This window comes from Prosopis cineraria, unplaced genomic scaffold (genome assembly GCF_029017545.1).
Source record: "Prosopis cineraria cultivar Desert tree isolate PC_DT_omini unplaced genomic scaffold, ASM2901754v1 PC1, whole genome shotgun sequence".
Taxonomy (NCBI): Eukaryota; Viridiplantae; Streptophyta; class Magnoliopsida; order Fabales; family Fabaceae; genus Prosopis; species Prosopis cineraria.
In genome coordinates this window covers 38346041-38368204 of record NW_026555332.1, presented here as the reverse complement: position 1 = coordinate 38368204, position 22164 = coordinate 38346041, and the positions used below count along the sequence as shown (strand labels likewise).

At 31.5% G+C, this 22164-nt stretch overlaps 2 protein-coding genes and 1 non-coding gene across 3 annotated transcripts; all 3 read right to left on the bottom strand.

The window, feature by feature from the left end:
* Nucleotides 1-85: 85 nt before the first annotated feature.
* LOC129309089 (uncharacterized GPI-anchored protein At4g28100) lies at nt 86-3199 on the bottom strand. Its single transcript, XM_054950459.1, has 2 exons — nt 2378-3199; nt 86-731 (listed from the first exon to the last, which is right to left on the bottom strand). The coding sequence occupies exons 1-2, from the start codon at nt 3050-3052 to the stop codon at nt 399-401; spliced, it is 1008 nt and encodes a 335-aa protein (XP_054806434.1). The 5' UTR covers nt 3053-3199; the 3' UTR covers nt 86-398.
* A 14472-nt stretch (nt 3200-17671) lies between these two features.
* Nucleotides 17672-17867, bottom strand: LOC129296515 (U2 spliceosomal RNA). The gene has a single exon (XR_008589814.1). It is a non-coding gene; the product is annotated as a U2 spliceosomal RNA (small nuclear RNA).
* Nucleotides 17868-18536: 669 nt separating this feature from the next.
* LOC129318594 (uncharacterized protein At5g39865) lies at nt 18537-19818 on the bottom strand. Its single transcript, XM_054963446.1, has one exon. It carries the CDS (start codon nt 19616-19618, stop codon nt 18674-18676), a length of 945 nt encoding a protein of 314 aa, XP_054819421.1. The 5' UTR covers nt 19619-19818; the 3' UTR covers nt 18537-18673.
* Between the last annotated feature and the right edge of the window lie 2346 nt (nt 19819-22164).

Sequence of the window (22164 nt, the reverse complement as noted above, 5' to 3'; positions counted from 1 at the left end):
TCTCTAAATAATGCCACTCAACAAGTGACGCTACACGCAGATTTTGTCCCTCCGTCTCTTGTCCCCATTAAGCACATGCCAATGCTGGTCCCAACACAATTCAACTGAATAAATAAATCAATTTTGTATCAAGCCTGACCTGTTGTAAGTAATAATTACCTATTTCCTAGATAGTGCAGTCTTATTCTGCAGATTCTACACATATGTATATAAATATATATATGGATATACTCAGCCTTATGATAGGCAGACTACTCAAGAATATTAAGCACCATAACACTAAAGATTACAATTCCAAGTCGCCTGAGATATCAAAAAAACAAATCAAGCACGAAAAACAGGGATTCAACTCTGCACAATGTCATGGTTGACATTAATCTTGTTTGCTCTGATCTGAGTTAGTTGGATGGTACAGAAAGTTGCATGAGTAAAAGCAAACAGAGAACCAAGAAGCAAAGAAAGATGGGGGCGTGAAGGCTGATTGATGAAGAATCAGAGAATTCAGAGGAATCAACAGCCAGAGGCATTCCATCACTGTTTAGAGTGCAGGATTTTGGATCAGATCCATCTGAGCTCAACATAAACGCACGCAGAACCCCAGAGACTGTATGGATATAAGCTGATCGGTTCTTGGCCAGAAGCCACGTTAGGCCCATAAGCTGGCAATCTTTGTTGTGAATCTTTGTGGTCCTGTCTTGTGATTTGCTTGAATTTGAAGTCTTCTTGTTAAGCTGCATAGAAGTAACTTTTTAATTAAGGAATCTCACAGTGGGATAAGCAACTTAATTTGGTACATCAAAGGTTGTTAAATAGCGCATCTTGGTTGGTGTAACATCCACTCATAGAAAAATGGTCAATGCCGCACATCATGGATAAGAACTATTTAAAGAATGCATAGAAAAGGAGAATTTCAACCAACATGCATTATTAGTTTGTGTTGTACTAAAGCAAAACACTACAGCAAATGAAATGCCTTTACTAAAAGCCAACTATGTTATTCTTTCGTAATTATTTGAGGATTTGAAATCATTGCATCTGTTTCCACATATAAACTTGATGTGGAGCTATGTATCTATGCGGAGTCTGAGGATCAGGTGAGCCACAGTGTTCATGGTTTATGAATATTATGGCTTCGTACATGTTGATATTTTTCTGGTCATAAATACATGCTGATATATGTAGATATACGTTGATATTGCTGATTAGGAAAAAAGGACAAAACTTTTGAAAATTAGAATTCCTAAACAGTAAAAACAAAGCCAAAAGAATCCACAGATGCAGTTGTCATCTAATGCTCCTGAATTCGTGCTAAATTGGAAATATAAATCTGACTAACGTCCGTAAATAAGGTGAATATTTCAGAGGAATCAGATAGACGATCGGATCTCATTTGCAGCCATTTGTAAGGTACTATGTGCCAGAAAGAAATAAAATTTTTTGTTTGCTACTCAACTAGCCATCATGCCTAGCTGGGAAGGCTAAGAAACAAGAACATCAGCGATGACAAATTGAAGTCACGAGTCTTATGAGGGTCAGAAATGATTTATACTGTCTATGGCATTTAAGGACTAAGCTCTTCTTTATAATAAAAACTTGGCTTATTTTACACTTCAAAATATAATCTAGCTAGCCAAGTACTGCATCCCAAATATTCTGATTAAAAATAAAAGTATCATAACCTAAATATGCTTGAAATTAGCAAGAGGACCAATATGGAACAAGGATCTCCAGCAACAGCATTGCAGGTAGTTGATCAGTTATTAATATGATTATAAAATAATTTCTTCTAACCTTGAGGTTAATGTATGAGTCATCTGGAATAAATGTTCTATTTGTTCACCGGTCTTAGAGGGTGAGAATTGATTATACCATTTATGGCATTTAAGGAGCAAGCTCGTTCTTCATAATAAAAACGGGGCTTATTTTACACTTTAAAATGTGCTTGAAATTAGCTATAGGACCGGTACAGAACAATATAATCATCTCTAACAACAATATTGCAGGTGGTTGATCAGTTATTAATATGATTATAGTTATAATTTCTTCAAACCTTTAAGATAATTTGAGTAATTTAACACAATGATTAACTTTCTCGCAAAACTTTAGCATCAACAGTAATGTTCAAGTTCGTGAAACACAAGCTCCGATGGCGCAAGGATTGCACTGAATTGCAGAAAGTAACCATCGTCCAAAGTGAAAGAAAGCAACAGGGAAGATAGCTTTCCCGATTACCAAGCGTGAAGAAAATAAAAAATGAAACCCAGATCAGCTTCTTCATCTTCTTCAGTTTTAAGCAAGATCCATCAAATTCAAAGTCATAATGTAGTAAGCAGAAAGCATGAAACCAAAGCATGGAGACAAATAATGAATCAGTTACCTTATAGAGGCTGTTCAAGCATTTAGAGCACCCACCGAGACCTGGCAATTTATTGACATTGGAGCTACTGCTCAAGCAATTTCTCTCTAGCATTTTCACACTCTCATCCTCCACAACTTTCCCGTCCGGGTTCACTGAAAACGCCTCAAGGCAGCTCAAAGGATGAAGCCTTATACCACAATAGCAGTACACCACATCACAAGTCTCATTCGGCTGAACCAGATCAATCCCCTTCACTCTCAAAGCCTTCCCCAAGTCACTCACACAAGTCTCCGAATCATCCGGCAACAACGGCATGTCATACGACGTCGTATGAGCATTGCGACCCTTCGATGCTTGGCCCATCCCCCCGACCCTGCCGAGCGCAGTGGCAGAGTAGGCAGAGTACAGCCACGCCGCCAGCACAGGGCAGCACCGGCTACGGTGTAACTCCCCGTCGGCGTCGTGCTTGTTAGCTCCGCACGCGCTCTTTACCCCTTGAAAGAACTCATCGGAGAAATCGAGAGGGCAGCCGACAGCATTGGATTGCTCAGGAAAAGCAGGGATAGTAGCCGGCGGAGATGGGTGTGGCAAAATGGACTGAACCGTGGCAGCATCCAGGTCGGGTGTAGCGAGAGTGAGAGTGAGGGAGAAAAGAAGGGCAGTGAAGAAATAGGAAAATGGAGGGAATTGCATTGCGAAGATCAGAAAATGAAAATGCAGAGAGGGTTGAGGAAGCAGAAAAGGAAGAAGGAATGATGAGAGAAAGAGGAAAGGGCGAGAAAATATAAAAATGAAGCAAGAGATGAAGATGGTGGGGTTCCTCTGGTTATGCCAAGTTTGGCACTTTGCTCGCAAAAGTAGATCTATAAAATTTCTATACTTATAGATGCGGCTCTATACAAAGTTTGTTGAATAACTGTATTACACTGCAATGACAAAGAGAAAAATAATCACGCTTTATCATATTAAAAGGTTTTAAACATCGTAATTATTATTATTATTATTATTAAAAACAAATACTAGCACGGGTGGCATGGCCATGTGTGACACTAGAACTAAGACTGTGGTCTTAAGATTTTAAAAAATATTTACTTATATTCTATATAATCAATCATTATTTTTTATATTAAGCATTAATGATAATTATATATTTTTATTTAAAATTTATTACTTTCTTATATCCTATACAGCCAATCATTAAAAAAAGTGAGATGAAGACAGATAAGTAATAAGGAAAATTTTAGTTAAAAATCACGAAAGAGACTTTAATTATCGATGGATTCATAAAAAATTTGAATTTTCAATTTAGTTGAGGGGAGAAAAATTAAACTAATTTCAACAATAAAAAGATCAAAATACCCTTCTTTTATTATGTAGAATTATTAGTTGTTAAATTTTTTTATTCTACTTGTTAATTTACTAGTATGAGTTGCAAATTATATGAGTTAATATGTCAATAATTATATAAAACTTGACATCAGTTGTTTAATTATAAGCAGTAACATCAGTTATTAAATTACTAATTTTTCTTGTTAATTTGCTAATATCAGTTGTAAATTATTGACAAGTTTTATAATTTACAACTGATATTAGAAAATTTAACAAATTAACAACTAATATTATTGATTATTTGACAAACAGATATAATTTATAAGTGATATTGATAAATTAATAAAAAAAATTAACCATTAATAATTCTACATAATAAGTGAAGGATATTTTAATCTTTTCACTATTGAAATTAGTTCGACTTTTTTCCCTTAAATTGAACTAAAATTTTAAATTTTTTTTGGACCCACCAGTAATTAAGTTCCTACAATGATCCTTAACTAAAATTATCCATAAATAATACTTTTTCAATCCCTATTATAAGTCAATTGCAACTACTTCACTGACATTAAAAAATGACAATTAACTTATTTAATATGTCTTAAAATGAAAAAAAAAATCAACTTTATTCCTATTTAAAATAGGAAAAGAGATACACAGAATACAACATTTGATGAGCCATACAATTAAATTTATAATAGGAATAAAATTAAAAATAATAATATATGACCTTCCATGTGTTTTATGTTAAAGATCAAAGTCTCTCTAAAAAATGTTCGATAATAAAGGTGTAAGGGAGTAGTATACTAAGCTTCTTAAATATTTTGCTTTAGATCCTAAGATTCCTTCCACGGCCATGACTTGTAGAATATTGAATAGAAAAAATTTTTTGAGGACATGCCTGCATCCATATTATAAGAAATAAAGAGTTTGTTTGGTGCATTAATAATTATATCTTTTATTAAATTGGGATTAATTATTAAATATAAGGTAGAAATGTAAATAAGAAATTTAGGATATTTGTTGGGGGAATTAATCTGTGGCATTTAAAAAGAATATCGGTAATTATTTGTTTCTTATATTTGAGACCAGAAATAGTATTAGATAAATTTTATAGGAAGTCTATTTGATTAAGAAGTTATATACTTAATTTTATGCGTTTTTAATATTTTTGTCCAATTAAATTAGAACAAGTGAATTTTAAAATAAATAATATAGACAAGGTTGATATATTTTGTTTCAATTAAAAATAAGTAATATAAGTACATAAGATTAATCATACAGATTTTTTTATTTGATGGATGGGTTTGTTTAATTTGGTTAGTGAGAACTCAACAGTAACATGACCTGTCGTATTTGACTTATAATAGGCTGTAATTTTTTTTTATTGTTATAGTATAATGGATGGATTTGATTAAAATTGAAACCATGCAATGTTGCACAAGTAATGGGCTGGTTTGATAAGCCAGATTTAACAAATCATATGCAAAGATATTTTGAATCTGCCAATTTTATGTAATCCTGAGTTTAACAATGTCATCGTTAATCTCATATATATATATATATATATATATATATATTACCTGCATATAATCATATTTAAAATTTCCATTAAACAAACACATTGATAATAAGGACTACACCAACAGCAAATTTTAGCAAATGGTCAATTATTTAGTAACCTACACAAATATTATTCAGAACTATATATATATACATATATATATATATATATATATAGTAATTGAATAATTGATCCTTATTGTACCCAGCTTTGACAATGCTATAAACTTAAAAGGCCAAGAACAGTGTGACCTATTTATTAATTCATGTCATAATGTGTGCAAGTCGGAAACACAGTGAGTTCACATGATTTTGTGGTTTTTATTTATTGTTTTCATTGAAGAATATAACACAAAACTGCTGACGCTTTTAATTATTCCCACCAACTCTTGCTTCCTTGCCTCAACTCTCAATTTATTTACTCTTCCACTATGAGAATCTCAAATTTTATTAATATATTCACTTCTCATTTTAAGAATTTGGCAACTATTCCCCTAGGGTGGCCAATTATTGTTATACAATTTCAATAAGTTTTTTTTCTTGGAAAATTAAATTATTCTCATTTTTTTCTGGATGGAATAATGTGTTTGATGCTTTTCATTTTAAAAATTAGATGCTCAATAAGGTTAATTATTGTTTCATTAATTACTTTTTACTTGTACTGTGATATTATAAGTAGAGTTACTATCTAAATTATAGCATTTACAGTCTTGAAATAAAAATCACAAATTTATCTTTTGCAAGACATCATTTTTTTATGAGCTAATAAGTTGAACGAAAAATTATGGTGTCTATATTTAAATATTGATAAAACCTGGAAATCAACTTACATTTTTTTTTTTAATTTCATGAGTGGTTGAAGTCCTGTCCTTTGCCTATGCCATACCGCGCTCTTTCAAAAAAAAAAAACAATAGGAATATTGATAGGAAAAGATTTATATACTCCATCTTATATGTTTAATGTCTTTTTATTTAATTAAATAAAATAAGAAATTTTTTAATTATTAATCATAACAGTATCAATAAAAAATTTTATAGAATAAATAATTTATAAAAAACACACACATTTTAATTTGATGTGAAACAAATATTTTGAACACATAAAGTGAGGTATATAATTCTTTTTTCCTATATTGATTTAAATTCATAACTTTATACCTTATAAACTAAATATTTAAGAATTGTATCAATTTTTGTCGGTGAAAAAAGTCAATTCTCATAACCCTGGAAGCCGGGACAAGGACCATATATAAGGTGAAAAATATCAGAATTTACTCTATGTAGAGAATAAAGTAGATTCTCTATAGCCTGTTGCCAAACATGTCATGTAGATTGTGACTTGACCTGTTTGGGAAAATTAAAAAACAAAAAACTTGAGCTAAAAGGAATTTGGAAAGAAGGTATCAATAATTCCTATTTCCTAACCCAAAAGGTAAAAGCAGAAGAAAAAGGGTTTTTAGCTGTTCAACCAAGATCAACGGCTATTAAATTATCCCCTTTTTATTTTCTTATTGCCATCCAGAATGATTAAATGAATACATATGGAAACAAATTAAAAGTTGTGGCGTTTGAAACATATCACGTGGATAGACCGTGACAAAAACCTAATCATTGCGACAACAATGCCCCCCGCCCTCAAAAAAAAAAAAAAAAAATTACCAAGAAGGAAAATCAATCCAATCCATGAGTCCAATAACCGAACGTAACTCAAGATAGCTTGGCAATGTTTGAAATTATTTTTATTTTATTATTTTAAAAATTAATAGCTTATAGGATATATTTTAAAAATAAAAAAATACTAATAAAAATGTGTTTTTTTTATTATCCTTTAATTTTCAGAACAATAATCTCAAAATACTTAAAAGTTATTTTTATTTTTCTATTCTTCAGAATAATATTTTATTTTTTTATTTCTAAAATATTTTTTAAAAATACATTACTAAATAAATTTTTTTATTCTTTTGTCTTGAAGAACAAAAAACTATTTCCATAATATATTTCCAAACAAGCCCTTATACTTTGCAAAGGTGGTTTCATGATTATGCTTAACTAAGATTGCTAGTATGCATGGTATATAGAATTAAAGGACAAAAATGTTAAGAATTTTTTTATAAATGTATGATATTTTAATTTTTTTTAAGAGTCATGTTATACTGAGACTTTTGAAAAAAAGATAATGTCTTTCATGAATGCAAGTTATTTATTTGATTTTAATTTTTTGGTCAGCAACCAAAATGACATTTTTTAAAAAAATTTAAAAAAAATTCTCGTAGTTATTTTCTTTTTGTGTTAATGAATATTTTCAACTCTAAACTATTTTGTGAATAGTATTTTACACCCTAAACTCTTGAAATAGACAAAAATTCCTATCAACTTCTAAATTTTGAGCATCTAAAACCTCACTGTTAATTTAGAGAAAATAGCTATTACTTTTGTAGTTGTGAAGCTCAATCACATGTTGACGTGACACTCATCTTGACCCTTAAAAATGATAGTCGTTTTCTCCAACTTAATGGGAAGATTTCAAATGCTCAAGATTTAGAAGTTGAAGAGAGTTTTTGCACATTTCAAGAATTTAAGATTCAGAATACTATTCACTCAATAGTTTAGGATTTAAGATGTTCGTTAACCTTTTTTTTTTCCTAACAAGAGGAGAGTAACTAATGTTGCATCTAATTACCATATCTAATGTTCTTGAGACTTGAGCACTTTTATCAGAAGAAATGTAAACTTGAAAGGCCAAGCATGTAGCATTTGAGAAAATTTAACCCCGAATTAGCTGGGTAAATGAGGGTAATCAAGTTTGATTTATGTGGTGTGTGGTTAGAGAAGACTAATGAGCGTCTTTAATTAAAATTTCAGGTATAAATTTGGGTCCATAATAAAATTAGGTCACTTAAGCATCAAAAGTGGAGAAAAATATAGAAAAAAGCTTATATGCCACATGCTGCGACACATGTATAGTATGCCGTGGTGCACAAAGCCAAAAGACACAAGACAGCCTTTTCTATACCACATGCCACAACACATGATATGATTTCTACAAACAAGTTATTTATGATCCATTTGAGTTAATTCAAGTGGTTCCACAGTTATTGGCATTTAGTATAGGAGTTTGGACACTTTAGTTGTTATTTTGGAAAGAAAAGATGCCATTTTGTGTCCGAGAGTTCAACTTTCAATTGAATTAATATTTGGTTGTGAGACTAGTGCCAATAGCTAAGTGACTCTAGAAGCTACGAGTGGACACTTGAATTGCTCAAATCAGATGTCGAACGGTGAGATGGAGCCTTCTGAAAGTTGGTTTCAAAGTGCTATCATAATAGCAGATGCACGTCGCAGTGCAATGCACCGAGAGGGCAACAGTCCCTCTGTGCAATCTGCTACGGCACATAGAGCAAGAATTTAAAATTTTCCAAATTATTCCAATTGCTTTTTCAAGGCTATTCTGGGTTCTTATGCTTCCGTTATTCTTGTGTAATTTTTAAAAATAGAGTTTGAGCTCAAATGGCATTATAAAAGGGTTTTCTTAGGATCCTGGCTTTTTTAACTTTTTTTATAACCCTTGTGTTATGGCAACCATTTTTAAAGGATTTAATTATTTCTAGTTATCATAACGATATTTTGTGTCTAATGTTCTGTTTGATAATGTTAGGGATGACGTTACGTTAGGGAGCATTTTGGGCCTCAAAACATCAAAGGTAAGTTCCCTGAGCTGCTCTATTCCTTTCCCTTCCTCTTTTAAGAATTCTGAGTCAGGGTTTGTTAATGGAGATTGATTTTCAATTCATATAGGTTATAGGTCTAAATTCATTGACTCAAGTGGAGTTAATTGGAGTTATTTGAAGTATTTAAACCTAAAAATTTTGGGTTTAGATAGTAATGATAGTTGGGAACCATTAATGTCTGAAAATGAACATTAAATCCAAAATTATGAAGGTTGTGGAGCCAGTAATGACAATTTAAGAGTTTAATGAAGCTACTAAGAGCTAAAGAGAGTTAATAAACCCGATGGGTGGGCCTAAATGTGAGAAGTAAAGGTATTAGATATTTCAGAAATACAAAATGAGAGTTGAAAGTGTGTATTTAACAATGTCGATAAGTTTAGACTTGATTAGTTGTAAATTAATTATCCCACGCACTATATTGGGCTTGACAAACAAGTATGGAAGTAAGACATAGAGAGGTAAACATTTGACCTCTCAAAAATTTGAGATAACTGGAGAAATTTTATTTTTGATAATTGTTTATTAATTATGTTATGATGTGAAATTGGATTTATTTTCTTGTATAATTAAGTTGTAAATGTGAAAACATGTTATAAACCCTATGATAGTGTATTAACTTTGATTTGACTAAAATGTGGAGTTGAACTCAAATGATTTTCAAATTATAACATGTAATTGAAATGAAAAGCGTGTGATGTGTGATGTAATGATTGCATGGTTGTATTGACATGTGAATACTATATGTGTGGTTAAATGAGGATTAGACATGTTATAAGATTGAAAGCTTAAGTTGAGAAGGTTTTTCAAAATAATATTGATGCTTACTTGGGTAGTGTCAAAGTATGATCCCAATGTGTTGTCATAAAGTATATAAAATTATTAAATAAGTGAGCATCATATATTGTATATGATCATTTGGTGGGATTTTATTTAGGGAAAGGAATAGATAAAATTTATATGGCATCTATGGTTGCCTTTCGATGCATGAAGGCTAAGCCTTATCCTATTATTTGTTAAGGGACTATCTCATAATTTGTCAAGGAACTAGAACCTAGTTATCTCCATCAGTTTGTCGAGAATATTAGCTTAAGGTATACAACACCTTAAAGATTCGAGAGTGGGAGAAATCATGGTCCAAGAGTGAATACCGACCTTTGGCCATGTCACACCTCACTATTAGTGAGTTTAGATAATCCATGATTTCAGTCAAAGAAAATAAGGAGGGTATAAGAATGGTTCGATCATGTATATATATATTTTTATCCAACATGTCACATGATTATTAAATTTATTGCAAGTCGTGATAGAAAATGTGCCATTGTCAAATGGCTAAGTGCATTGTGGCAATGTGCATTGAGTAGATGTGTTTGAGCTATTATCACATGTCAATGTGTCTTGTGACAATATACTTTGTGGTTTGAGATAAGAAATATGAAAATGAATTAAATTGTGAAATTATAACTTTTGTCACGTATAATATGATATTTTTTAGTAATCAACTCATTCCTATATTTTTATTTCAATTAATACATAACTACATAGGATAGGTGTACCTTGGTTACTAAAGAAACTCTTCCATCTCTTTCAATAATTTTACAAGCTCTAGCTCTGATACAGATAGAAAAAAGGCTCCAGAGGTTTAGGAATCTAAGATTCCTACTTTATAACCTCTTAACTCTAATTCTTTTTGTGTAATATTTGGTATATTGTCAATTAGGCTATATTTTGCATGCACTTGCACTATTTTGTTAATTATGATCTTTAGAATGCATTTTAGGCTTTGGAATGATGTCGATGAGATTTGTAAATGTTGTTAGAGCTAAAATACTAGTGCAAGTATAGAAATTTTAATTTAATCATGACTTTAATTACTTGTGGTTAAATGCAATGCAAAGACCTTCCCTTTTTATTTTGTTATTAAAGGAGTTGAGGAGTGAAAAATTAGGTTAATTGGGATTATGTACATGCGATGTGTTGTACATGTAGTTTTAAATCTATTGAGTATGATCTAAATGTTATTAATAGCTTTTGGTACATGTGTAAGGTTTTATACACCCTTAAGTTGTAAAAATTGTGAAAATAGTTTGAAAATGTGTTTGGATATTCATCTTTTTTTGTGTAACTTACTTTGAAAGTAAAACTCATGTTATTAGTTAGTTTATGAAAAGAAATTTTTGTAGACATCTATATCACCTTATGCAAACATCGGACAGAGAAATGAGACATGTTGAAATTGTTTGAGTTTGCTGTCCAATGACAACAGATTTGTTGTTTAAAAACATGCAACACATTGTTAGTATTAAAAAAAAGGTGATGTTAAACACAATTTCGTAATAAAATTTCAACAGATCAAAGTTAAAATAGTAGGCCAACAAATGTTGATTAAGTTAATAAAAAATTAGCTCATAGTGCACAAAATTATAAGTTAAAATCTCACTATTAATATAAAAACTTTATTAATGAACAATTTGTTAGTATTTTTTGTGTTCTTTTAAACTCAAAGGTAACTCTATTGACCCATAATTTAAGGGTTTGTTTATTTTCAATGTTTAACAACTATTTTTTATTTTTTAAAATAAAAAAATTTAAAACTTGTTTGGATAAGTGTTTTTTTATTTAATTATGTTAAAAAATTTCTTTTATTTTTTTATTTTTAAAAAAAAAATAGAAACAATTTGAAGCTGTTTTCATTTTATTTTTCTAATTTTTAAAATACATTATGTTTAATTATTAAAAATTATAATTATTTTAATTAATTTTTATCATAAATCATCACCATTAATTATTTATAACCATCACTATCAATTTATTTTTTCAAAAATAATTATAAAAATTATATTATAAAACAGTCTTTAAAATTAAAAAAAAAACAGAAGAAAAAAAAAAGGGGCCTAACTCCCCTTATGAGCGGTGGTGTTAAAAAATTAAAGAAAAGGCAAGGGGTGCATTTGGACGTCACCAATATTGTTTCTAAAGAAATGGCGCCATAGTTGTGGGCTCCAAGAAAGAATGTCTCTGATAAGCATCTAGGCTCTCGCAGCAAAGCCACGTTTAATTTTTCATTCCTAAACAACTAATTTATCAAAAATTTATTTGATAGATGTAAATTGATTAAAAGCCAATTATAATAATAAAACTTATATATTTGAATAATTTTTTAAAAATTATTTTAGTAAATTAAAAATTATTTGAATTATGTATAATTTAAAGTGCTTTTAAATGCACAATTAACAAAAAAAAGATATTAATCTTTATAATTTATAATTTTTGTTATACAAGTATTTTATATTAAAATGTTTAAAAAATTTATGTAATAAAAATTTAAATAACATAAAATTTTGATATCTTAAATAACAAGAATAAAAAATATAAAGTTTGATATATTGAATAAAAATTATATAAATAATTTAATACACATTAATATTAAAAATTAACAAGATTAATTATTCAGTTTATAATGTATAATCTAATATTTATTTATTTTTTAAAAAAATACAGAATTCAGAATTCACATATATTTTAATTTTTTTTCCTACTATCCATCCCTATTTCTTTCTTCGGTCAAAAGTATATTTTCCTATTGGCCAAATACTTGAACTCATCTTGAATTTTTTTTTTTTTGGGCCAGACATCTTGGAATATTCTTTATTATTCTCATTAAATATTTAACATTCAATCTTCAGTTTTAAAAGCACCAAATTTTTTCATTGTCCAAATTTACTTTCAGTTTTATTTGGATGTGCTTTTACATAAATCAATTTAAAAAATGGGAAAACACTTTGTCAATATAAAAAGTTATAAAACCAAACAGGCACAAAATCTAAATGAAAAACACTTACCCAAATAAATTTTTAAATTTTTTATTTTTGAAAATAAAAAACAGTTTTAAAAACTAAAAACAAACATGCCCTAATAGACTACTTTTGCTTTCTTCTGAAAGGTTTTTTTTTACCCAAAAAAAAAAAAAACTCCCTTAAGAATATAATTATATGAGCAGACCGCAGGAGGCCCGGAGGTTGGAGCAGGCTTTCCCGAAAGCTGCAATGCAAATTTTTGATTATGAGAGAGAGAAAGCTAATTTCATAGCAAGAAGATCTGATTCACCGTGCTAGTAAACTGTTAAATTAATTTAACTGTCTTGATCATTTTCATAAAATGCTAAATTTATAACTAATTTAATTGTGACTCAATTGATTAGTTCAATAATCAATTTGGATTTCAATAGCTTGTAAAATTCCATAAAAACTCATTCTCTATTTTTTTATAAAGCAAAATAATGTTAAATTGATTTAATGTTTTTATAGAATAAGATAATGTAAAATTTCTCCGTTTATCCATAAAAAAACCCGGTGTACTTCATCCCCAACACCCCCAAAAAAAAAAAAATGTTCGTTATTCTTTAAGATTGAATGGATCTGATGAAAGACCAACCAACTTTCTAAATCAAGTTTGAGAAAAGCAAGGCATTAAAAAGACTGTAAAAATTCATCATAATATAAAAAGTGGGAATATATAACTGTTACTGCCTATATTTCAGTTTATTTTAATATTAGTCTTTATATTTTTTTCCATTATTTCAAATTTTTTAAGTTTCATTCATCTGCATACTAGTCCTGATATTTTTAAACATGACAAGAAAGACTTAACAGTGAGTAACATATACATATACTACTATATTACTTCTTATATTGACTTATGAAAATTATAATGAATTATATAAAAAATGCAAGGCTTTAAAAATCAGATCGATCATTAAACTAGACTAACCACTGGTTCACGGTTCATTAGTTCAATCATGATTGAACCATGATTAATATTAAATTAATATATTTTTAATTTATGTATCATAATTTAATAAAAATTATATGAAAAAAATTATATTTTTCAAAAATATATATTAATAAATGCTTGATAAAATAATATATTGTTGATAAATATATGATTAATATTAATTATTCTTGATTGTTCTTTGTTTTAATTATTTTTTAAATTATTTTTTTAAATTTTTAAATAATTCAAACAAGTTTTTAAGGGAACCAATCTGGTTTTCAATTTTTTTTTCTATTTTGATCGGCTTTTTTAATCATTGACCAATTCTTCTGTGGTCAATTTTGAGATATCAACCGAACTGGATTAAAAGTTGATTCTCGATTCAATTGATTGAACTGATCGATTTGGTTTGATTTTTAAAACACTGAAAAAATAAATAGAAATAGGATTTTAAATCAAAATCTTTTTCTTAAAGTACACAATGGATGAAACATTAAAAAGGAAGAAGACATGAGGGTTAGGACAAATGAACAAAAAGATTAGTGATTATTTTTCTCATTCAATGTCCAACTCATCATAATTTTATCAATTCAGCAATGAAGTTAATAAAATTATTTACATATTAACATATTTAATTTTTTCAATAACAATAAGAACTAACATTACATATTAATAAAATTTAAATAACTTGGAACAACAACAAAAAGTATAAAAACCAGTACCAAAACTCAGTAAAATAATTATAGTTTTGTATTCTTTAGGGGCAATTGGTGCACAGCTTTGTGTGTGCTGTAATTTGTGTGAATGATTGCAATGGGAGCATGAGAATGGACCTACATGAAGCATTGTCCTCTAAAGGAAAACCCTTCTCTCTGCCAAAACTCCATGTACATCACCACACATTGCATCTGGATGTTTCATATTAGATTTCTATTATTCAAATTTTATTAATTTAGTTCTGCATACAAAATTTTGGATCTCCTAAATTTGTACAAATGATGAAAAGTGCCCCTTTTTTTCATGCCGGCTGATAAAAAAGTTCCATTTTCATAAAGACATAATATGATACTCTCTGTATTCTATTTTATAAGATATTTTTAAAGATAATTTGATATTCCAAAATATAATATAATTTTTAAAAAATAAAGATTTATTATTGATGATTATTCAATATCATCCATCATTATTTTATTCCTTAAATACATTTCTTTTATTCTCTCTCTTTCTCTCATTAATGAATAGTATTTTTTTAAAAATTAAGATGGTAAACTATATTTAATAAATTTCATTAATATATGTAATGTTGTGAAAAAAAAAACCCTTATTTTGAGAAAGATTAGATGAGTGTCATACAAAAATGTATGCATAGAAATTATCCAATTTTTATCAGGAAAAAAATAAAATAAATAATCCAATTTAATTTCCACCGTTACACCCTTTTCAAGGGATTTTTTTTTTAAATGAGAAATCTTTTTCAATTAATGATTGCCTTTTGCTGGCTCTTCTTTTTTTGGGGTCCTTTTTGGCATGCTCTGTTGTTGGCTGCTTCAATGTTATGTAGCATGAGCCTGATTGCTAGAGACAATTTTAGCTCTATTTGTTTGTGTAAGGTTGTCACCGATTTGCTCATTTCCCTTTGACTTTATAAAGACATGTCTTCAATTCAAATCTTTCTAGTGATACAATGATCTTATGGGTAGTTTCTATTTTATGTTTGGATCCAATCCATTATTTAAATACATAAAATTTTATGTATTTAATTCAAATCTAAATCTAAGCAAATGTTTTATTACAATTTCTTTAAAATTTTAAATATACTTAATCTACTTTAATTATTTCAAATTCCAATAATCGACTTTGAGTACCATCAAAACATGTGGATATTTCATTATTGATGTGGATTTCCAACATTGTCCAAACATAAAAATTTACATGTTAAATTTTAAATCAAAAATTCAAAATCATCTATCTAAACATCTTCTAAATTTCTTTTCCAACCATTACCATTGCACAGCAAAGTAACAGACTAAATTTTAAACCGAAAAAGATGTCACCATTTTCAATCAGAGAGGATTCAGATTCTAATATTCCAAATATTTAACCTTCAATAATATGATAATATCTCTGAATGTTAGGTGCCAACTAAAGATCAGTTTCTCTACAAGTGAATTCCCAAAATCCGAGATCAAAGGAGCACTAATCTCTTGACAAACCAACTCACTCTTTTTCATTACTTTATTATATCGCCTTTGGTGTTCAAATCACCAATAATGACGCTTTATTTATTTAATTCATTCATTCATTCACCTTTTATTTCACAATGATATCTCCTGCACCACCTTTCAGTGCTTTTAGGGTTCATCTTTTCATGTTGTTTTCGTCGTTATCTGTATTCCTTCCATGTTACAATTTTATCAGAACATGACATCTCATGGAGAAATCATGAGCATACCATTCACTTGCTCCAAAAACCTATCAGTTGTGAGATTAATTATGAATCCAAGCAATCATTCATCAATGAAAGGTGACTCTATTTTAGCAATATGATTACATAGTTTTGTCATCTTCTGAGAAAATTAAGATGATCGATTCTTTTGAGAAAGATCAACTCCTAAACGTGCACTGGGATCTTCATGAACACTGGTGTTTTGTTTCCCCTGTTCTTCCTCATAATTTTACTTACTTTGTTTACTCTAATCTGCATTACCCGTGTCTTTAAACTTAATCATCTTAAGAGACATGAATTGATCCTTCCTTCATCATCAGATTAGATAATTTGAGAAAACGAGATAGATCCCTCAAAGATTTTAACCTAGCTGACAGTAGGAGGCTAAGGCTAATGCAGGCTCTAAAATTTTGAAAAGGGATCTGATTGTCTAACCATCCAGCTCGTTCCTGGTTAGGTTAATTTAAAATGATATCAGATTCAGACTGTGGTAGGATGATCAGAAACCAGTTGAGACCACAAGAGAAAGCAGAGGATGTATTAGATGTTTCAACAAGTTTTTACTCTCAACTTACCATGCATCTTTCTTTGGGGTCTTAAAGACACAGCATATCAGTTATATAGCTATACAGCAAGATCAAGAAAGTTTGTATGGCTTTATCAATAATACAATGATTTTGTCAAATATTTGGAGTGATTATTGTGAAAAGTTCAGCTCAATTTTGCATTGCCTAATCTGAAAGACAGTTTTCTTGTTCTCTTTAAGAAATCACGCTAACTCAATCATTGCCAGGATGTCTCCTATTGGTTCAAGGATTCAGAATTGGGTCCTTCACATCCCACAACAACAAGGGAAGAAGCAAATTGTATCAAAATGGCAAAATGTTGAGATTGAATCTGTCGTCCAATACAATATCACCGCAGCATGAAGTGAATTTGGAAGAAAGACCAAGACTTGTTAGATTTAGATAACTGAAGTGAGATAGATCCTCAACTGATTTTCAACGTGGATGATAATGCGAGGCTACGGAAAAGCACAAAACCGTGAAACGAAGTTAGCATTAATTTCAATATTCTAAGAAGCCAAAAATGGATGTTATCTTGTCCAAGGCATAAAAAGAGACTGCATAAATCCGGTTCAATGCAAGCTGCAGAAACGATCCAAACTGCCCAAATATGCACATAAAATCAAAAGGAGATAGAACAAGGGAAGTACCAGAAAAAGGATACATCTAAAGTCATATATCCAAGCTACTATATCCAAACCCAATTTGTTTGTATCAGATAGTTTTCACTTGTAACTCTTAAGAGAACGCAAGACAAACGAGGCTGAAAATAACTAGAAAACTTGACTCGCGGGCGCAAATGCAACATAAAACTACGGGAACTGACGGTCATAGTACAACACTAAACCGAAGCCCAAATTCTTTCAATGACTACTAAAATATTGGAGCTTCAAAATTTTAACTGGACTTGGCGGGGTGCGCCTGGCCCGTGCAGCAGTGCAACGCATGGGCGACGCTTGAGGATGCCAGTAGCAAGCTACCGTAATGCACCCTCCCCCTAGAAAAATTAATTTAATATCATGTGGGCCGATGGCCCACGTATCAGATATTAAACTGATAAGAACAGATACTACACTTGATCTTAGCCAAAAGGCCGAGAAAGGTATGCTTGTGTATGTGTCTCTGCTTGGCTTTTATAGTTGCTCTTTGCTTAGAGGCTCTGCTAACTCAGCGATGTGGGACTTCTAAGGAATCGCCAGCAGCATGAGAAACAAACCATCACGAAACCTCCAGGGTGAGTAATAACTAAAAACCCGGATGAGAAGAGACCAGAGTGAAAACCAAAGAAAGAGGGATCACAGATCCTCGTTACTTTGGTTATGATTATGATGAACACAGACCCACTTTACTTTGAAGTTGCAATTGGCTGGAATATGCTATGCGGGTATATTCAACTAATGTGCGGGAACTACGGGCTTTGTCATGTCTGTCTTTTCCCTTAATTTAGAGCCTTGAACCAACATCCAAGATCTTCAACTGCAAATGAAAATCTGTTATGAAAATATATATTCTGGTGGATTAACTGGAGCAACGAAATGGACTCAGCTAGATACAGTAGGCTTAAAGGATATTCATTAGAACCTGATTTTTGGACATGCTGGCAGAAAGGCTATGATCCCAAGGTGCAAGTATGTAAATCACACTTGGGATGTTTGAATTTGAGTTTATATAAAGCTATCAAGAACTGGAGGCTGTAGATTCACAAGCCTCAACATTCTTAAACTAGAGTTGCTGGGACTGGCAGACGCACAGATGAAGCAAGGAACAATACAATAAAAACATAACCATATATCTCTTTACATTAGCAACTCTTTTCCTCTTCAAAGGAAAAATTATTTGTGATGTAAGTCATACGATCGGTGAAGCGAGAAACATCACCTTGACTACCAAGTCTGACCAGTAATAATAATAATCAGGTACAAATGGGGCATATGACTAATCCATTTTCATTACAGTTAGTGCACCTAATAACAACCATCCTCCCCTGTTTCTTCTGACCCGTCTCTTCATTCATCACCATCACCACCCTCTTGGAGCTCCCATTACACTTGTCACAAGGCAAAAACCTCATATCCCCACAACCCCCACAAACTGCCCCAGCTTTCTTTCTGGGCAGACCTTCTAGAAGCTTCCCTAGTAAACCTTCCTCCACTATCCTCAGTAGCTCTTCAACCCCACCAATGTAGCTTCCCTTCACGAACACTCTTGGAGGCACAATCGCCTCCTTCTCCTCCTTCCCCTTGAGTAATTCCCTTAGCTCCTCTTTAAACCCTCGATCCATGGACACGTCTCGCTCGCAGATTTGGACTCCAAAGCCCTCTATCGCAGCCCTCACAGCATTGCAAGCTTCGAAGGTCTTCCGAACGCCTCTCAACGTCGTCGTGTAGATCACCACTCTGTTTTCCCCATTGGGCGGGCATATTCTCTCAAACCGGTCCAGCACTGGCTTGATCGAATCGGATTTTACACAAAACCTGGATTCATGTTGAAGATTGAACTGGTTTCGATTTGGGTTCGAGTTCTCCTTATCAAAGATTGAATCTTTGATGGGGAAGGGTTTGGGTGGAGGCAGAGGAGAGAAGCGGAAACTGTCCGTGTCGAGACCTGCCATGAGCTCCCAGGAGTTGATGACCTCCGGTTCGGACCAGAGGGGCTTGGGTTCGCGAAGTGGGTTGGGGAAGATGGAGCCTAGGGTGAAGCGAGTGGGAGGGGTGGTCGGAGATTGAGGAGGAGGGTCGAGGTTGAGGAGCCCATAGGTGGTGGAGGTGAGGGAGACGATGTGGTGGCCGAGAGCGGAAGAACCGAGTTGAGGAAACTCGTCGTTGTGGTTGATTAAATTGGAAGAGACACAACCCATGGCTGTAATCCTGTGAAGTTTGAAGCTTGTGATTCGGTGAGGATTTGGATTTGAATTTTGGGAGAAGGGAAGAGAGTGCAGACAACGAGGGTGAGGACAACAATGGTGAGAACTGAAGCTGTGAGAATGACTGTTTAAATTTGAAATTCTTTTGTTGCACTTTATTGTTATTTCTCGTCTTTTGATTCTTGCCGTGTTCCATTTTTCAAAAGCCATGGGCCCCAAGCATTTAAGCGCTAAAATATAGTAATTCAAACTGAAATAAAAGTATAGCCTGTTATTCAATTGGATCAAGTTATTATTTGCTTACATGCTTTTGTTTTTGGGAAAATCCGATAGTCTGATACTGTCTTATAACGAGCTAAGGAGACTTAAACGAGAGTTGGAACAATTCATGTCAATTGTCAAACCAACGGAAGATCCTTTTAGACAAAAACTCTATTATCAATGTTAATACACTTCTGAATCTCAAACTCAATATTTCTAATTAAACTGTTATAACTCGATATTTTTCCATCTCTTTTTTTAAAGAGGATTTGGTCATCATTTACATGTTTTTTTTTTGTGTTGAATATTCGGTATCTTGAGTTTACATATCGTGTTGAGAAGACTTAATACAAGTTTAGACTAATTTGAATCCAAACAAAAACTTTCCATCAACACTAATGTATCATTAAGGCTCAAATTCAAAATCTCTTGTTAAACTGGTATAATTTCCTTAATGCGAGGTGGATATTTATTTACATTCTTTTTCCCTTGTTCGAAGTCCATTAAATTGGTTGCACACATTGTAAAAAAAAAAAGAAAAAAAAAAAGAACCTAGGCTAATAGCAAAACCTAGAAATTAAATTGTAGTTATTTTTTTTAGCCATCACCAGGTGACTTGTATCTAGTTATAGGGAAAAAGTTTGCAAAATCTTCCTTCTTGTATACGTTAAAGTGACAAAAATCTATGACAATGTTTTTCAATATCTTAATTTCCTTCCTTTGTTTTTTTTTTTTTGGGGGTTGTGATATGATATCCTGACTTTTTATATTTTTTCTTTGTTGAAATTCACAATAATAAAGTGTATTATATCTGGATCTCATAGATACAAGTAAAATTATTGTACACTATCCTAACATTAATTTGCATTGATTGTAAACTTCCTTATTAGACTTTTAGCTTTGAATAAAACCAGAAACTTGCCCTCAGAAAACCAAGTACAAGGTTTTTCATGAGGTGCATAGACACTACACAGCACACTGAATCTAGACATTTTTACAACCTTTCATTAATAATTCAGATCTCAAATAATAAAACCAAGTCATGTTTGTTAAAACACATTCATACCTTGTGGGGTCTGAATATTGGAAATTCAAAGCATCCAAATCCAAAAAAATGAATGAGAATCCAAGAAAGTAATATAGAAGATCATCTTTAATTAATTGCCAAATCTCACCAACCTGGAGACAGCTTCAGGCCTCACCTATATAAGCTGGACAACACTAACCCATCAGACATCACAGAAGCTGGTAGCAGAAATTAAGAATGAAGTGTTTGAAACAGTTCTGATTCTGAGGAATGCTGATCACTGACCTGATGGAGGTCGCTTAGGTGCAGCTCGGGGATTTGTTTTTCTCTATGCAAGCATGTATGTATGTTCCTGCTTTCTTTTGGCATTGGCCAGAAAAACGAATTCCCGAACTGCCCCAAGCAACCTTAGTCGATTGGTGTTATAAAATTCGAGGTTTGGCTAGATTTCATCACCTGATCCCCAAACATATCCCATGTGGTGTGTGGTTGGATGTTGGAAGGCAAGTGAAGGAAAGGAATCTGAAACAAGAGGGAAAGGGATGGGTACATGATAACTTGTCTCTGACATTCTGAATTACAGTTTGGAAAATTTTAAACTAACAATCAGTAATGAATTTCTCTCTGATGTTGCTCTCTCTTTTTGTTGTTAACATGCAGAGTCTCGCAGCATAAAGCAGGTCCATATATAAACCAATCAAAGGGCATGAATAGTAGAGGTTCTCATTATTTAAGAAAATAGTCGGAGTTCAAATCTCATTCTTTATGTATGTAACACTTTTATTAAAAAAAGTCTATCATTTTTCTCAGTATTTCGAAAAAGACAACCATTGTTGTTGGTAGAGCCTACTCAAATAAAAAAAAATTAAAAGTTTCTATATTCAACCAAAGTTCATGCGACCATCAACTTTTGAAAATCATTTGTAATTCCTTATGAATTGAATTGGTTCCATTTGTGGGCTTATATGTGTTGCGTGTGTTTGGACTCTCTAGGCATTTTGGCTTTCTGAAGAGCACTATATATGGTTCTTTGTAATTTGTTGCTACCAGTTGATGTGGATGTTTTGTCTTTGTTATATAAATAATAATGGATATTGGATGTTGTTGGATTCTTCTTTTACGTTCCTCAGTCAAGATTCTTTGTGATTTGTATAACACAATGGAGATTAATGCACTTGGAATTGGATATAATTTTTCTCAGTCCAAATGTGTAGAGCTAAAAATAATTTGCTTCCAATCAAATTGATTCAAA